Source organism: Sitophilus oryzae, unplaced genomic scaffold (genome assembly GCF_002938485.1).
Source record: "Sitophilus oryzae breed Bouriz unplaced genomic scaffold, Soryzae_2.0 scaffold_1062_pilon_pilon, whole genome shotgun sequence".
Taxonomy (NCBI): Eukaryota; Metazoa; Arthropoda; class Insecta; order Coleoptera; family Curculionidae; genus Sitophilus; species Sitophilus oryzae.
The window spans coordinates 2,349,841-2,367,031 of record NW_022145685.1 but is presented as its reverse complement, the minus strand read 5'-3'; the positions used below and the strand labels follow the sequence as shown (position 1 = coordinate 2,367,031).

The following is a 17,191-nucleotide window of genomic DNA, read 5'->3' as shown; positions in this document are numbered from 1 at the left end:
TTACTAATTACACAGTCCTTCCCTTGAGTTCTCCTGCCTAAAATCTATATTGCCTTTCCTAAGATTTTAAATATAAATGATTGAAACTTATACAAGTTTACCACAATTTAAAGTTAATAAATAACTAATTAAAATAATTATTTAATTATTAAATCCATAATTATATTAAAATATAACACTTACGAAGTTACTAAATATTAACTATTTCTACTTAACCCAGTAGCGTACCGTAGGCGCCGCAGCACACGCAATGGGGGCCTGGTGATTTTGGGGGCCCCGCAGGGGCCTCCAATTTTATTTACTAAATACATATATATGTAAACAGCGTCCCCTACAATTTCCAAAAATGTTGTGTTGATTTATTTTTTAATGTTTTATTTTTTATGTTCCTTTATTATTATTTTTTCTTATGTAGAATAATTTTTTTTTGTTTTTATATTTTAAATGACTTGATATACGTACATAAAGCTATATTATGTTTTTAGTGTGTTTTTTTATTTTAATATAGGGGCCCCAAAAAAATCTTGCAGGGGGGCCTCACATTTGAAGTTACGCTACTGACTTAATAATTTAATAATTCTGATAAGAATACGCTTGATTATTTATTTTAGAAATCATACGGGCTATAATCATTAATATGACTATATTAGCAATACTTAAATCAAAATTTATTTGAAGGAATGCCATAACCATCATTACAATATATTGTAAAACAAGTATGTAATAATAACACGGAATAATTATTAAAAACTGCTCATCGCGTTATAGATGTCGGCGTCTTGTCTTTATTATTTTATTAGCCGTTTAGCTATAGTTTGATTTCAGATAATGCAGATTTTAATGTGCCATTTGTGTTTTTTTATTAGAATTATTATATTTAGCATATTTTGTATACTCTATGAAGTGATTTTAAGAAGTGCTCCTGTTCATTTTTCACTTATTAAAGTGCCTATTTAGATACATTTAAAATTAATTAATTGGTGTATAGTATTTGTATTATGGGTTTGTATATTTTTTATGAAATGTATTTTTTTGTTATTAAAATAAACATAGCTTACTAAATCACTAGCTAGCCATTTTTAAATACAGGGTGTTAATTAAGTATCTGGCCAAACTTCAGGAGGTGATTTTTTGAGTGTTTTTAAGGTAAAAAGTTCTTATAAACATGTGTCCGGAAATGTATAATTTTAAAGATACAGGGGTGTCAATGTGTTTTCTAATAGACCTTTTTTATTAATATCTCCAAGATCCGTTGGCTGATTTTGTTGAAATTACAATTAATAATTAAATTAATTATTTACAACAATATTCAAACGATAAAATTTTATCCCAATAAAAAGTATTTGGCACCGCCTTGGATTCATTTGTTTCCACACCTGTTGGCGGTGGAAACCATGCAAGCTTTTTCTTTGTCCTAAGTTGTTAATTAAAAAAATAATAATCATATAAAAAAATATAGGTCCTAATAACCTAAATTTTACCCATGTTTATAATATATACAAGGATTTTATCAAAATGTATCAGAAGATCCGATGAGACCCGAGTTATTATATGTTTTGGAACTTAATGATTTAATAATTATTCCCTTTAATGCATCGATTGTGCGCATTATCCTAGGCGCCAAGAAAAAATATTGCGTTAGTCTAAATTTATTATTTATGTTATTCCACTCTTTCACGTATAACTTGCCCACTGCTTCTCATACGGAAAGAGTTAGATTAAAATAGCCCAACTGTACCTAACAACCTATGCCTTGACGCATATTCTTTTTTATAATAATATCGGCTTTCTCAGACTAAACATCCATATCCATAAAATAGTTGGCCCACACACACACTAATAAGACCTCCTTTCGGCCCTTGGACGTCCTTGCTCTATTCAGCTATCGACTTACGTGTTGACAAGTTGATTAGGCAGGTTATTGAACTCATATCGCCTCTAGCATGTCGTTTTTTCAAAAATGGGTCCGATATAAACGCGGCTAGAAGTATTTTCATTACTAAAATTGTTGGTTAGTAGTACTGAGATATAAATGTCGTAGTATTTTTGGTTTAATCGCCACAGCTGCCAGGGCTATTGGGCTGGGATAATTATCGTTTTTTAATAAAAATTAAGAAAACATTATAAAATTATATAGCTAGAATAGTATACCTAGTTAGCAAAGTTTTGTCACATTTAGGGAATATTAGGGAACAGTTACGTGTCTGCGTTTTATTGCTTCATGTCAGGCACAAGAAGGTCCTGGTAACGTAACAACGACGTGACCTAGAACACATTTCCCTTAAAGGAATAAAATACCCACTAGATATGGTTTTATGCTAATCCTAATTATTTTGCAGTTTATAAAAACAATTCATAAAAAAATATATATCCTTCAAATCTTTCAATTTAATAGCTGTTATTAAGAAGTTTCATTGCAAATATGTGGACATAGGGCACACACTGTTTTTTTTTAAATTCGAGATTTTCAATTTTTTGCGAAAAATACCTCATAATCGCGTTTCTAGTGTGGAAATATACCAACACTAAAATATTTGCACTTATTTAATACTCACCCTGTATAACACGAACTATCAATATAGATTAACGTACTGTTAATTTTTTATCTCCAAAAATAAAATAGTTATAGTGAGTCAAAAGTGAAACAAAATAAAATGCTAATAGTATACTTCTGTCAATTGGCATATAAACCTGGTTTACAACTTCAACAATTAACAGAATAATCAAATTATTGGCGTGAAGTGCATTCGGGCGAAACTCAGTCTATATACAAAAGGCCTTTCTCAGTCAATTGATACCACCAGTCATAGATAAAGTCTTAGATTAGCAACTTAGACGCTGAAACAAGAATTTATAAGAAAACTCCAAATAGCTCAGTGGTTTATGAAGCAATGTGCTTGTAGTGTTAAAGCCAAGGGTATAAAGAAGATTCAGGTAACGAACCCGAACTATAGAATTTATAGCTAGCGAAAAGAACTAATGAAAGATGGACCACAAAAATTCCATAGTGGTATTCAAGTGGCGCAAATAGATACAAGAGACCTTCTAATCTAAACTGGGACTTAGACGAAGCACAAAATAAGCTGAAACCAAAGAATATACGCTGAAACTAAATAGTTTGAATATCACTTGATGAACCTAGTAGAAAAGTAAAAATATGTTAATTTTCAGAACAATTATTGATTGTGTATATTTTCTGAATTATTCGAACAAAGGTTAAAAAGATTGAGGTTCAAGGACGAAAACAAATTAAATCTCCTAATTAAACAAGAGAATTATCCTAACAGAAAAACTGTCCTCGGGGATCTTTATTTAATCGTTTGATATCACGAATGGCGTTCTTTAAGCCTAATAGTTCTTATGCAATTACCTAATAATAAACAATTTTTTTTGTCTCTATGAAGATATGACTAAATATTTAGGTCAATAATATGCTGTTTGTTTTAGCAGGTTGAGAAATATTTTAATTTTAACAACTGTTTTAAACAAAGATCGAGTTCAGGTCCACAAACTCTAAGATGGAAATGGACTTTAACAATACAATACAATCTTTGTGTGTTTTATTTCTGCTATTTCTAACTGCTTAATACCGTATGATCGAAAAAAAATGGTATCCAGTTGGCTTGGAAATGACGATCATTGACATTCCCCATATAATTTTACATATCAAGTGACAGCGATCTTCATTTCATAGCCATCGCTGACGCCGTTTTTTTGTCGATCATACGGTACTATTATGTATGTAGTGGAAGTAAAACTATAAAGAGGTAGCAAACTAATTATTAGTAATGTAAACAAAATATCAAACAAGTAATGGCTAATTATAATAATATAAAAAATAAAAAAATGAAATGAAACCTTTTTTTTCTAATCCAAGCAAAGATAAGTGAATTGCTAAGGGTAACTATAGATGTTAGTATGGCCTAATTTTCCAAACAACATTAGATAACATAAATCTTAGTAAAAACGAACAACTTCATATACAGATATTTTAAACATTTCGGTTTACCTCGTTAAGCATTAATACACAAACACTAAAAGTTGTTCAAAACTATTATTGTACAACTTTGATTACAACAACAAATGATAATTTTCATGAAATAGCTGATGTATATCAGGCAAAAAAGATAAAATATAATCAGCATATACAAAAGTAAATTTTGATACACATATTGTCGCAAACAAAAATTATTTGATAGTGAAAAGCTTGGCGTAACAAAGCGTTGATATTATCAGTAGCCAAATGAGCCATAACGTGTCGGCCGGCTAGATATTTTCATCCTATTGCTGCCAAAAGTCACTAACTAACATTTTTCCGAACCTGAAAATTCAATCACTAACTGTGTATTTTGAAGCGGAGAATCGATTGAAAAAGTCATTAACTACGATTTCTGGCTATTTATGTTGTATTTTAATACCGAATAGTTACTAACTATAACATTTTTATGCAATGCAATTCATCTTTAGACGCGTTTTTCTCGGAAGTAATAAAAAGTAAGTTAGTGATTAGTGACTTTTGGCAGCAATGGGACGTTTTCAGAAGCCAATGGAAAGAAAATTTTAAATTATTTGTCATGTGCATAAGCGGCGGCTAGTACAAATGCGATGTACTATAAATATCTCTGGTTCTGGATATGGGACCTGCACCAAATTTTAGTGAGGAGGTAGCTTAAAGATTACCAGAAACATTTTATTATTATTAAAAACAATTTAAAATTTCAGATGTTTTTCAATTTTGCGAGTGCATCAACGTAACTTTTTTTTAAAATAATAAATTAATGTTGTTTCTATTTTTTTTTATGACAGTTGCCCCATTTTAATGCAACATTTTAAATATTGTAAAAAAATCATAACCGCTATCAGAATACAACAATTTATATATTTTTATTTTTTTTATTTAGGTAGATTGAAAATCATAAAAATATGTAAAACACTGTAATTTCACAGTCACTTTGATTGGCAATATTTAAAATTTTTCGATTAAATATGACAATTATAAAAAATCAAAATAAATATTTGATTTTAAAAAAGTTACATTGGTGACACAAATGAAAAAATTAAAAGAAAAATCGGAAAGTAAATTATTATTCAAATTATTTTTAATCATACAAATATGTTTTTGGTAGGCCCTAAGTTAACCCACTAAAATTTAGTGTGGCTTCACTGCCCCACAACCAGAGATATACCGTACCTATGATCGAAAAAAAACGGCGTCCAGTTAGCTTAGAAATGAATAACCGTTCTTTGTTCGATCATATTGTACTACGTCGAAATTTTATCAACCCTTACTGAACAAATATTTACTCAATTTATAAATATTTAGATTCATATTTGAAAAAAAATAATAAAAATATCGAAAAAAGACACTCATTTAAATAGATTTCTCTTTTTTCAAAGACAATATCGATCCGTTAACAGGAATATTTTACAGTTTTCTATATTTATTTAATCAATAAACTTACCCTCAGGATCCTGTAAGGACTGGACGCGATCGAACACACGGTTTCCGAACAGCCACCTCCTCCCTCTGCTGGCTTGTTGTTTCCCTTTTCCACGTCAGATGGCAGCATGTTCTCCAATTCGCGTTTTGTACCGGGAGCGCTCGTTAATGTATGGAACGTATTAATCACCCAGGTCTACAAAAAAAGCATGCCAAAAAGTAATGAAACTTATTAAGATAGGGTACAAATAAATATGAATTAAAAAAGACAGATAAAAATGTACAGGGTGTTTCATTTTCGTGTGTTTTACGGGGTTTCTCGTTTATGAGAGAGAGTTACAAAGATGAGGTTTTCATATTTCTTAGCTACTTTTTTATGAAACTAAAAATGCTACACACATATTTGTTCTAATTCTTTTAGTTCCTGAAATACAGAGGAATTTGAAACCTCCTCCATATTTTGGATTAGGATTGCCAACTTTCAAAATAAAAAATAGAGGACGGGAGGGTAAAAAAGAGGCACAGACGAATAATTTTGTTGAAACCTCCTTCAAAATGGCTAGAATTTACAAAAAAGCTATGTGAACGGTATGCGATTGATGGTCTTTCTTACTTTTTTAAAAATATTTATACTCAAAAACCACTTTCCACAAAACTTTTCTTTTCAAAACATAAGCTAACAGTAAGTCAACATCAAATAGTTAAATATGTTTATTATGTTTATCGCTTCCACAAACATTTCTTATACATAAGCATATCTTCATTTTATTTTCTGTACAAACGAGTGGCAGTAGTTAAAGAGACAGATTAACAATTTTTTAAAGCATTGTAGCGATAGACGAATATTTTTTAGATTTTGAGTTTGGTTTGTAAAAAAGAGGACTTTTTCAATACGTGCGAGAAAAGAGGACAGTGAAATCAAAAAGAGGACTGTCCTCTGGAATAGAGGACGGTTGGCAACCCTATTTTGGATATCTTATATAGAAAAGATGAAAATCGATTCCCATAGAGCTTTTCTCGTAGAATTCAGTGGTGTAACTAGAATTTCGCTGGAAGCTGTCAATTTAAAAATAATGACCCAAACTTATGTTTTTTAATGTGATATCCAGTATATTATTTTTGTATTTTATTTGCTTTTAATATTTACTTTGTGTCTAAAAATATAATATACTCTATACTTATATTCATTAATAAGGTAAAATATGCATTATTTAACTTTTTAACATAAATTAACCTAGTTTAAAAGAGTATTATTATACTGTAGGGTGCACTAAATAAAATATTTTTTTTTCTTTTTCGTTACCGTGAAAATACCGTTCAGGATGATGAAAAAAAAGTTCTGGCAAAGTTTGAGCTTTTAATATTAATATTAAGAGGTGCCTCAACGTGATTTTTTATTTTTCATTTAAATAATACGGGGAAACATTTTTTTTCTTTGGAAATTTATTGCGTTCTGACAAATCAGTGTTTTGTAAAAATCAATATATATATTCTTGTAGGAAATTGAACGTTCTTCAAAAAAGGTCTTTCATTTAATCGACTCGTTTGAAAGTTACTGAAGGTTAAATTTCAACTTCAAATCGTATATGATAACTTTTTACTATTATTTCTACAATTTTTTAGATTTTATCTCGAAATAACATAAAATATCATATCTTATCACGAAATAATGGATGAAAAACATAAAGTAACTTATTTTATGTTTTTGTCCATTATTTCGTGGTAACGAAAAAGGAAAAAATATTTTTTTTTGGTGCACCCTATTATGTTACCCTAATATTATCGAAGAATGCTTAAAATTCCATGGACAGCCCATATCACAAATACCGAAGTCTACAACAGAATAGGCAGAGAAAGAGAATTGCTCAATATAATAAAAATAAGAAAAACATCATACTTAGGGCATATACGAGTATTGAGAAATGAAAAATACCACGTCTTACAATTGATAGTTAAGGGTAAGATTGAAAGAAAGAGAGGTCTCGGCAGGAAGAAACTATCTTGGTTGAGAAACATCAGAAACTGGACTGACCTAACTTTTGAAGAACTCATAAGGAAAGCCGAGAATCGTGAAAATTTTGTCAATGTGATCGCCAACCTCCACGAAAGAGACGGCACGTAAAGAAGAAGAAGAAGAAGCACCCTATTATACAGGGTGAGTCTCAAATAAATAACAAATATTTTCAGGGCCGGCAGATCTCGATAAAAGAAACATATTTTCTCTTTACCATTTTTCAAAAAATAACCGAGATATTTTACTTTACAAAAATAAAAAAAATACATTTTTTGCTAAAATTTTGAGAACCTTTTTTCAAGAGTTTTCTTTCTTGTAGATTTAATCTACCATGTTGCCATATTATGGAGATATTATGTTTTTAACTATACCTCAAAGATGTGTTCCTGGCATTAAAATATATTTCCCCTAAAAATATTTGCACTTATATAAGGCTCACCCTGTATAAGTTTATTTCATTTAACCTGATAATTTTGTTTTCGTACGAGAACAGACGTGGCAGGTAAAGCGTGGCTAGTCAAAAACTAGCGACAAGATAACCACATGGTAATCTATGCATCTACATAGGCGGAAACTAGCTTAAAAAGCGGAAGCCAACTTAAATCAGAACTGAAGAACCTGGAGGACTCCATCCGTAACCTGGAATGGACATCCTCCAATGGTCTAAGATACTCGAAAAAGTTCCTCAGAACTTACGCCTTAGAAGAATAAAAGATTTTCCTTGATTTAAGTAAGAACAATCTTTGGATTGTCACGAGGTTTCTAACAAGACACTGTCCCCTCAACGAACACCTCAGTAGATTGAAGCTGAGAAACAACGGCGAATGCAGATTCTATGGGGAAAATGGGGAAACACAGGAACACCTTATCAGTGCGCCTTATCAGTGCGCCGAGACGACTATTCTTCAACTGTTCGTACCACAAATTTTGGTACGGCTGATGTCGAAGATGGAGAGCTGACCTCTGTGGAGCCGTCTCAGATACTAGCTTTTGTCAAAGCCCTGAGACTGTATGATGAGTTACCCGTTATAACTCAAGAAAGGTGAACACACAATAGATCTGTAAGGTCGCGGTGATTAACCCCCTCCTAAACATTATACATGCATCTGCATTTTTACAAGCTTATTCAGAAATAAAAAATCCTACTCACCGCAAAAGATTTTCTTTTGGGAACTATTTCAATACTTTCAAGACCATTACTACTCTCATTTTTTGCATCATTCAGGGCATTCTTCATATTAACCATTGTCTCTTTATTCGATTTCTTGATATTATTCAAAATTTCCTCCTTTACTTCAAGTACATCATCTTTTTTATTTACTTTTTTGGTCATATTATTAACATTATTTGTATTTGCATCATTAAATAGCAGAATAGCTTTCTTCTCAGGCGGTCCCGTTATTTCGGCAGGTAGAACTGCTATCACGGGAGTGGCAGGGTGGGTCTCAGAAGTTATACTGAGAGGTATGTCGTCTTGAAGTCTCCAGTTTCTGAGCAAGTTTAATATGTATACTAAATTAGGCATTGTTGTTGGTTAAATTGTTATGTAAATTTAGTTGAATTGTGTTAACAAAGTAATCTGAAATAAAAGATATATGCAAATTATATTGGAACATTTTACTCAAATTATTCTTGAACTTTATGACTTCTGGTAGAATATATTTTGTCCACATCCTGTGGATTCGTTTAATAAAATAAGTAATTTAAAAATAATTTTATCAACTGCAGTATTTTGTCTCTTGTAAATAGCTTTATTTTTATTGGAGATGTTCGCTTTTCAAGAAGACGCAATTTTAGCATTAAAAGTAAAAGCTTTTGCTTTTGGTCCTAATCAACAAACCAATGAAATACTGTTTACTGATTTTGTAATATCACCGTCATTGAAAAGTCATGTTATTATTGTATGTTGGTAGTTACTCTAGCAGAAATGGATTCCAGTTCAGAGGTTGATCTCTATCTTCATTAAACCAATTAACTAAGTACGTTAACAGTAACTAACAACGGTAAACTGAGGATAGCTAAACTAGGATTGTTAATGACTTTTCAAAAACAATATACACTACTTCATGCGTACGTTGATTAGATTCGATTAGCACCAAATCCGCGGATAAAAATTTTACGTTTGTATGGCAGACCGTTTGTACGGGCCAAATCCGCAGACTTGATTTGTCAGATTATATTGGTCTAAGATACGATCAAAGGATAAAGTTCGCGGACTTGTAACGCTCTTGCTTTCTAAGCGAATATACGGCAATCTATATTCATAATAAACAATTATCTTCATAAAAACTGCTATAAAACATGTAGTTTTGTCCCAAATGAGAAGATTTAATCAGTAAACTATCGTCAGGCCAGATTGGGCCATCCAAAATAGATAGTCTTGGTACTTGACAGATCAAGTCCGCAGACCAAATCCACAGATTAAATATGTTGGTGTATAGGGGGCTATTGAAATGAAACGAAAAACAAACTATCGAGCAAAGATGCATCTTGACGATAATGTGGTTGTTATTTTTCTTACTTTGTTAAACAATGTCACAGAATGTTTCAAACTTCCTCCAAAACATCATCATTTTAATTTGCCTCGGATAATAGATATATAAGAACTGTAATCTTTAATTTAAAAAGAGACTAAGAAGCAAAAAACTCAAATAATTCAGCTACAGATTACTTACAAAAAACTCAAATAATTCAGCTACAGAAAATTACAAAAATCGTCCCAATTAGCAAAATATATTGAACTTTAAAATATATGAAAATTTTTAAATTGTCCGTTTTTCGATCCGGTCAGTAAAGTATAATAATTTAATTCGTGCATTCAGTTTTTTAGCATATACCTAGTGCGTCTCAAAAGTGGCTCACCCCCTATAACTTTTTTATTTTTTCAGATAAAAAAACGAGATTTGGTATGTTAGTATATGACATACATTAGGATTAGTTGACGTATTCAACTGTTTTTGGTCACTTCCTGTTTCACCCAAAATGAAATAATTACAGTAAATGACTGCAACTTTTGATTTTTAAATGATACCCTCGGTATTTTTTACTTTTTTCAATAGAAAATGACACTCTTGAGAGAATGACATCTCATATGTCAACTTTTGACATTTTCGCATATGGTTTACTTGAAATTGTAACATGCGGTTCATAACGACAATTTGACTCGAAATACCAAGTGTCTGGTACCAAATTATTCCTTAGAAAATGTTTTTCCCAAATATGGTAATGAGACACCCTTGTTCCGTTAGAAAAAAATGAGATATGATTAAATTACGATTTGGGCATCTTTTAACCGGCCAGGACAAAACACGAAAAACATTAGACGATCAAACCTATTTTCCCAAGGCTCCTTGATTAAAAATTGCTGTTTTTAACATGGCCGTGGCACTCTAGACTAAAATTTAAAATACGATTTTTTTAAGCAAAAATGTTAAAAGTTGACATATGATATGTTATTTTATTCAGAGTGTCAGTTTCTAGTCATTTCCGGTGAAACAGGAAGTAACCAAAAACTGTTGAATACGTCAATCAATTCTAATTTATGTCATATACTAACATACCGAATCTCGTTTTCTTTATCTGAAAAAACAACAAAGTTATAGAGGTGAGCCACTTTTGAGACGCCCCGGTAAAAGTACATATTTCTTCTATTTGTTAAAAACCTATTGATACTAAATAATAATACTAATATAAGATACTGATTTTACGTATAGTAACTATGTAGAAATACCGTATGTTCGAAAAAAACGACGTCCAGTTCGCTTGGATATAACGATCGATAACATTTCCCTATATAATCTTACATATAAAATGAGAGCGTTCTTCATTTCATAGCTATCGCCGACGCCGTTTTATTTTCGATCATATTGTATATCTCTTAATGATTTATTTGATTACTATTAATTTCGAGATTCAGTGTCCAGTCAGCTACATTTTATAATGGTTGTTTGTCTACTAATAACACTATGAATAGCCGTACGTGTTTAAAAATTAATAAGTACAGAATTTAATTTAGGTTCTAGTCAATACTATCCCGGATAATTTTTTAATTTAAGTGTGTCATGCAACAGAGAAAACCGGAATGATGGAAGCACTTTAGTTAATTCAACTGGGGAATATATTTTTATTAGATGTTTTTTTTTTATTTTTATCTTCCTGAAGTTGTCGATGCCTAAAATCAATTAACCAATTAACTGGTACTGTTGTTTTGTTTTACTTAGTGATTGGTTTCGCAATATTTTGTAACAAAACGACATGCCTGGTATTAGGATCTATTTGATGGCAAACAATAATGATATCAGACGTTAATTTTTGAAGATAAATTGTATTAATATTAGGTTTGCTCTTAATACACAATTAACAAATAGTTTGTTCAAATTAAATAGCACATTTTAATATAGTAGAGCTTTAAATTTCACACAATTTCATAAGATCATCGTAAAATACCAATCGAAAAAAAGGCGTCAAAGACGGCTGGTGCATGAATGATATTTTGGCGAGGTCAATCTCTAGACGTCATTTGCTAAGAATTGACATAAAATTTATCAAATATTAACCAGATCCACAAATCTGTTTCCAAAAAAATATATTTTTTCTCGAATTTTAAACCATGTCATTTAAAAATCATTTTTACTCGATATAAAAATAAATTACAACCTTTTTAAGGACTACTGGCTGTAAGCGCCATTAAAAAATTAAGAAGAGTACAGTTCAAGTAAATTACGTCTAGGGCTGGACCTCGCCAAAATTATTATCGATTGTCATTCCCCAGCCGTTTTTGACGCTATTTTTTTTTCATCTTATGGCACAATAATGTTATATTCTATATTTAAAGAAAAATTCAGTATAATTTCATCTAGTAGGCTTATTTTGGTGATATTTAACCAATTTGTAGCTAAACTATTTGACTTTTTACCCTCATTTCGAATTTTCTTGGGGGTTATGTAAACTTTTAACTGGAACACCTTGTATATTATTGCATTTCTGGCTTCCTTTCTGATAACTTACTATCACCCCCATTTGACTATTATACGAGAAAAAAAAGAAAATATTACTTTGGCGAATGTTTGAATCACCCTGTTGAATGGTTTAACGAAGTAAGAGATTTGAAAACCATTTTGTCAATTACCTGTGTACAGATAGGTATTCGTTTTTGAAAAAAAAGCGTGACAATTATTATTAACAATTTTAGCATTAAAAGCGCCCTTTTTTTGGCCCTCATTAGTGTTTCCAAACCGGGATCCCTATATTTATCTCCGAAATCCTATATACAGGGTTGTTCACCACATACGACACGGAGTATTGTAGCTAAACGATGAGAATTTTACAAATTGTAAGTTATGGGTTCGATGAAGGACTATTAGAGGTACAATTTAAAAATAATTTTACAAGATACAGAGTGTCCCAAATAAGTAAAAAATATCAAAGTTGTATTTTTTTAAATGGAACACCCTGTATATTATTACATTTTTAGTTTCTACGATTAAAATAAAGGTAAATTTGATTAAGGTTTATTATACTTAAACCTTACCGTTTTTGAAATATTTTCAATTTTGTGAAATTGCAGTAAAAATTTTAAGGCTTCATTTCTCCCAGGGCATCAAAGTTTTTAATACTAAATATTTACTGAAGTTTATTTACTGATCAGTTATTGTGTTGCAATAATAAAAATAATACTACCTTATACAGAGTGTCTAAAAATTTATTTTAAATAATTATTAGTTTCAAACGGCAATAACTTGTTTAATTTAAATGGAACACCCTGTATATTTTACGAGAATCAGATGCACAATTTAATTGTTTATCAAATTATATTATACCATTTTTTACCTATCTCTTTAAGTTTCCGTAGAAAATGCATTTTCTTGTAATTTAGAACTTATTTATCAATATACCCATGGACTATTGACATTTTAGATTATTTTTAAAGATGTACCAAATTTTTAAAGAGTACAGACACTAATATTGTCGATATAATTGCATACAAATGGGCTAGTAATATTATCGTTTCGCTAAAAACTATAATATTACTAGTCTGTACATTTTGTACATTTGTTGCTTTAAAAACAATCTAAAATGTCAATATTCCATGGATATATTGATAAATGAGGTCTAAATTATAAGAAAATGCATTTTCTACGAAAACTTGAAGGGATAGGTAAAAAATGGTATAATACAATTTGATAGACAATTTAATTGTGCATCTGATTCTCCTAAAATATATAGGGCATTCCATTTAAATTAAAGAAGTTATTGCCGTTTGAAGCTAATAATTATTTAAAATAAATTTTTAGACACTCTGTATAAGGTAGTATTATTTTTATTATTGCAACACAATAACTGATCAAATATTTTTAAATTGTAGCTCTAATAGTCCTTCAACGAACCCCAAACTTACAATTTGTAAAAATCTCATCGTTTAGCTACAATACTCCGTGTCCTATGTGGTGAACAACCCTGTATAAAATTTAAATACCCAATCTAAAATGATTCGACTTTATACACTTTAAGTTATTTTTTGTAAACACTTCTGGGGGGCGTTAATCCTAACGGAAACTACTTGTCAGAAGTTAGGTTTACAGATATACAAATTTGCCTAACGAACAAAAAGTTATTTTTTAACAGAACGTCAATGGTTTTTGTAGACGTATCTGTTTTAAAAAACTAAAGCGTTCTCGAATAGTTGAATTTAAATATTTTAAATTGTTTTTTTTTCTTTATTTTTTGTATTTTTTTTTGCTTCCAACGACGGAAAGAGATAAACTTTCCGAAACGTTAAGCATTTTTTTGTTCGTTAGGCAAATTTGTATATCTGTAAACCTAAATCCTATAAAACAAGACAAAAAAACACTCTTAAACAAGTAGTTTCCGTTAGGATTAATGCCAGAAGTGTTTACAAAAAATAACTATTTTATTTTGTAGATTTTCTTGCAGTGGCGAAATACCCATATAGGATATTTTGGAGGTACCAAATATGAATGTTACTTTCTTTTGTATATTTTGATAAATCTCTTTTCTCATTTTCTTTTTCACAGATGTAGCTACATTTTTATTAAGTATTTCTTTATATTAAATTTCTCATTCTGATGTCAATTTCGGGATCCCGGGATTTCGGGATTTCAAGACGAGATCCCAATCCCGAAAACTGGAAACCCTAGACCTCATCAATACATCTATGAAATAGTGTTTATCGTTTTTGTAATGTCACTCTCAAATTAAGAGAAATCATTCTTTTAGTCCTCACAAATACATTAGTAAATTCCAGAATAACTATAATAATCCACAATTTATTAACATTGTGTCAAATAATGCAATTTCTAGTACAAACGGAAAAATACAAATTTAAGTATAATAATTCAGAAATTATAAGTTATAGTTTAGCAATTTATAAGAATTAGTATTCTTTTAACAGGATCAAAAAATAATATAAAATGTTTATTCCAAACTTTTGTATAATGAAAGTGATGAAAGTTTCTTTATAGTGCGTAATTTCAAACATATAGCTTCTGAAATAAAAATACGCATCATATTATAGGTAATAATTAGGCAATTAATAATAATTCAAGGCAAATCGCTATTAAGTACGACAAACCGGTAGATATAATTAAATAAAATAATACTTAATTTAAACAGATTTTATATTTTGTCATGTTTTTCTTAATATTTTTAATATTTGATAACAAAAACAAAAATAATACGTTGTTATATACTAGCCATCTAATAATAATCCAAAGTAATATAATTGTTAATGTTAAAATACTAAAAATATAAATTAGAATTTTTTTAGGATAATTTCGTATGTATCTCGAACCTCAGTTCTAAAAATTCTAAAAAAATACATAAGAAATTCTTTACGATAAAAATGGTGTTAAATATTAAACTAATTAAACAATAATTAAAAAAATATATTCATTTCTAAACAGAGGGAAAATTTAACGTACTTACCCAGTAATGACAAATCCTTTAATAAAAACAACAGACTGTCATTAATTAAATAAACCATTAAATAAAGCGTAAACTAACCTATTGATATTTAATCCACTCTTTTCACAACTCTATTATTCCATCATTTCCACAGTCCGACTGATGGCTTTTGATACTTCATCATTGCACATCGGCCAACGAGCTCGTAGAACTGGAATGCAAATTTAGGAATTTTCGATATATTTATCGTTTATTTATTATTTTTGTTTGTTTTTTGTTTATAAATAAGTTCAAAAGATATTGAGTTTAAATGTATTAAGCTCTTTGAACGTCATCTGGATAAATTTAAAGTATCTAAATATTGTGGATTTTCTGAAAATTCTGAGACTGATTCTCAGTATTCTATAAACGGGTTTAAGGAATGGTTTCAATTAAAATGTTCATACATATTCTTAGTTCAGAATTTATATACCGGGTGCGTCTCAAAGGGGCTCACCCCTATAACTTTTTTATTTATTCAGATAAAGAAACGAGATTTGGTATGTTTGGTATATGACATAAATTAGGATTGAATGACGTATTCAACTGTTTTTGGTCACTTCCTGTTTCACCGGAAATTACTAAAACTTTTGATTTTTAAATAGCACCCTCGGTATTGCTTTACTTTATTCTATTATAACTTTTGACATTTTCGCTTTAAAAAAAATAGTATTTTAAATTTTAATCTATAGTGCTATGGCTGTGTTAAAAACACTAATTTTTAATCAAGGAGCCTTGGAAAAATAGATTTGATCGTCTAATTTGGCACCACACACTTGGTCTTTCGAATCAAATTGTCTGAACAGTTTTATTTGTATTCATTTTTGTTTTACACCTGCCCACGTATTATTTGTAATCGGGTTCCCATCTGTTACCTATAATTTTTGTTAAATCTATATCGGTCGATAAAAGGTATTTTCTTTTTCTGTCAATCAAGTTTATCGATCAGTAAAGATGTTTTCTAAATGTAATGTTGATCTCCTCGACAACGAAAAACAAATAATATTTTTTTTTAATAACTTGTCAAATAACTTGTCTGTTAAGATTCGCCTTGAATCAATGTAAAAAACCCTTTTGCCACCAAGGCCTTGTAATACTTGTAACCAAATACAGTCCTAGTACATTAAATAAATATTCAAAAATTCAATAGTGCATCCATCATACACCGGTAGGCGTAGAAGTTTCTCATCCAAGCAATTTCCTTGGAAGCAAGTAGAAAACTATCCTCATTGTCCTTATGATCCGCATGTTACAATTTCAAATAAACCATATGAGAAAATATTCAGAGTGTCATTTTCTATTGAATTAAGTAAAAAAATACCGAGGGCGCCATGTAAAAATCAAAAGTCGTAGTCATTTCCGGTGAAACAGGAAGGGACCAAAAACAATTGAATACATCAATTAATCCCAATTTCATATAATAACATACCAAATCTCGTTTTTTATCTAAAAAAATAAAAACGTTATAGGGATAAGCCACTTTTGAGACGACCCGGTATAATATATATATTTTCGGTAAATTTAAGCAGATTTTCTAAAAATTAGAACGTTTATGGTGGCCAAAAGAAAATATGAAAAATTTCAGATTTAAAAGTTTTTTTGTACAATCTGCGAACTATTAGGACTAGTACCACTGGAACATCAAAAATCAAAGTATTTCAATCAAAAAAGTTTTTTTTTTGTAAAATACCATTATTTTTCTAAAACGATAGATAGAGGTAACAGAAATATATCAACCACAAAGATATACCGTGCTGGCAACTTTTACTTTTGGG

The 17,191-nt window shown here is 30.1% G+C and overlaps 1 protein-coding gene across 1 annotated transcript in view; it reads right to left on the bottom strand.

Moving 5' to 3' along the window:
- The window catches only part of LOC115878505 (transient receptor potential cation channel subfamily A member 1-like), a 127,886-nt gene extending 112,349 nt beyond the window's left edge, over nucleotides 1-15,537 (bottom strand). The window contains 3 exon segments of the mRNA XM_030895041.1: nucleotides 5,463-5,636; nucleotides 8,605-9,033; nucleotides 15,399-15,537. Coding sequence (XP_030750901.1) covers nucleotides 5,463-5,636; nucleotides 8,605-8,979 — 549 coding nt within the window. The 5' untranslated portion in view covers nucleotides 8,980-9,033; nucleotides 15,399-15,537.
- Between the last annotated feature and the right edge of the window lie 1,654 nt (nucleotides 15,538-17,191).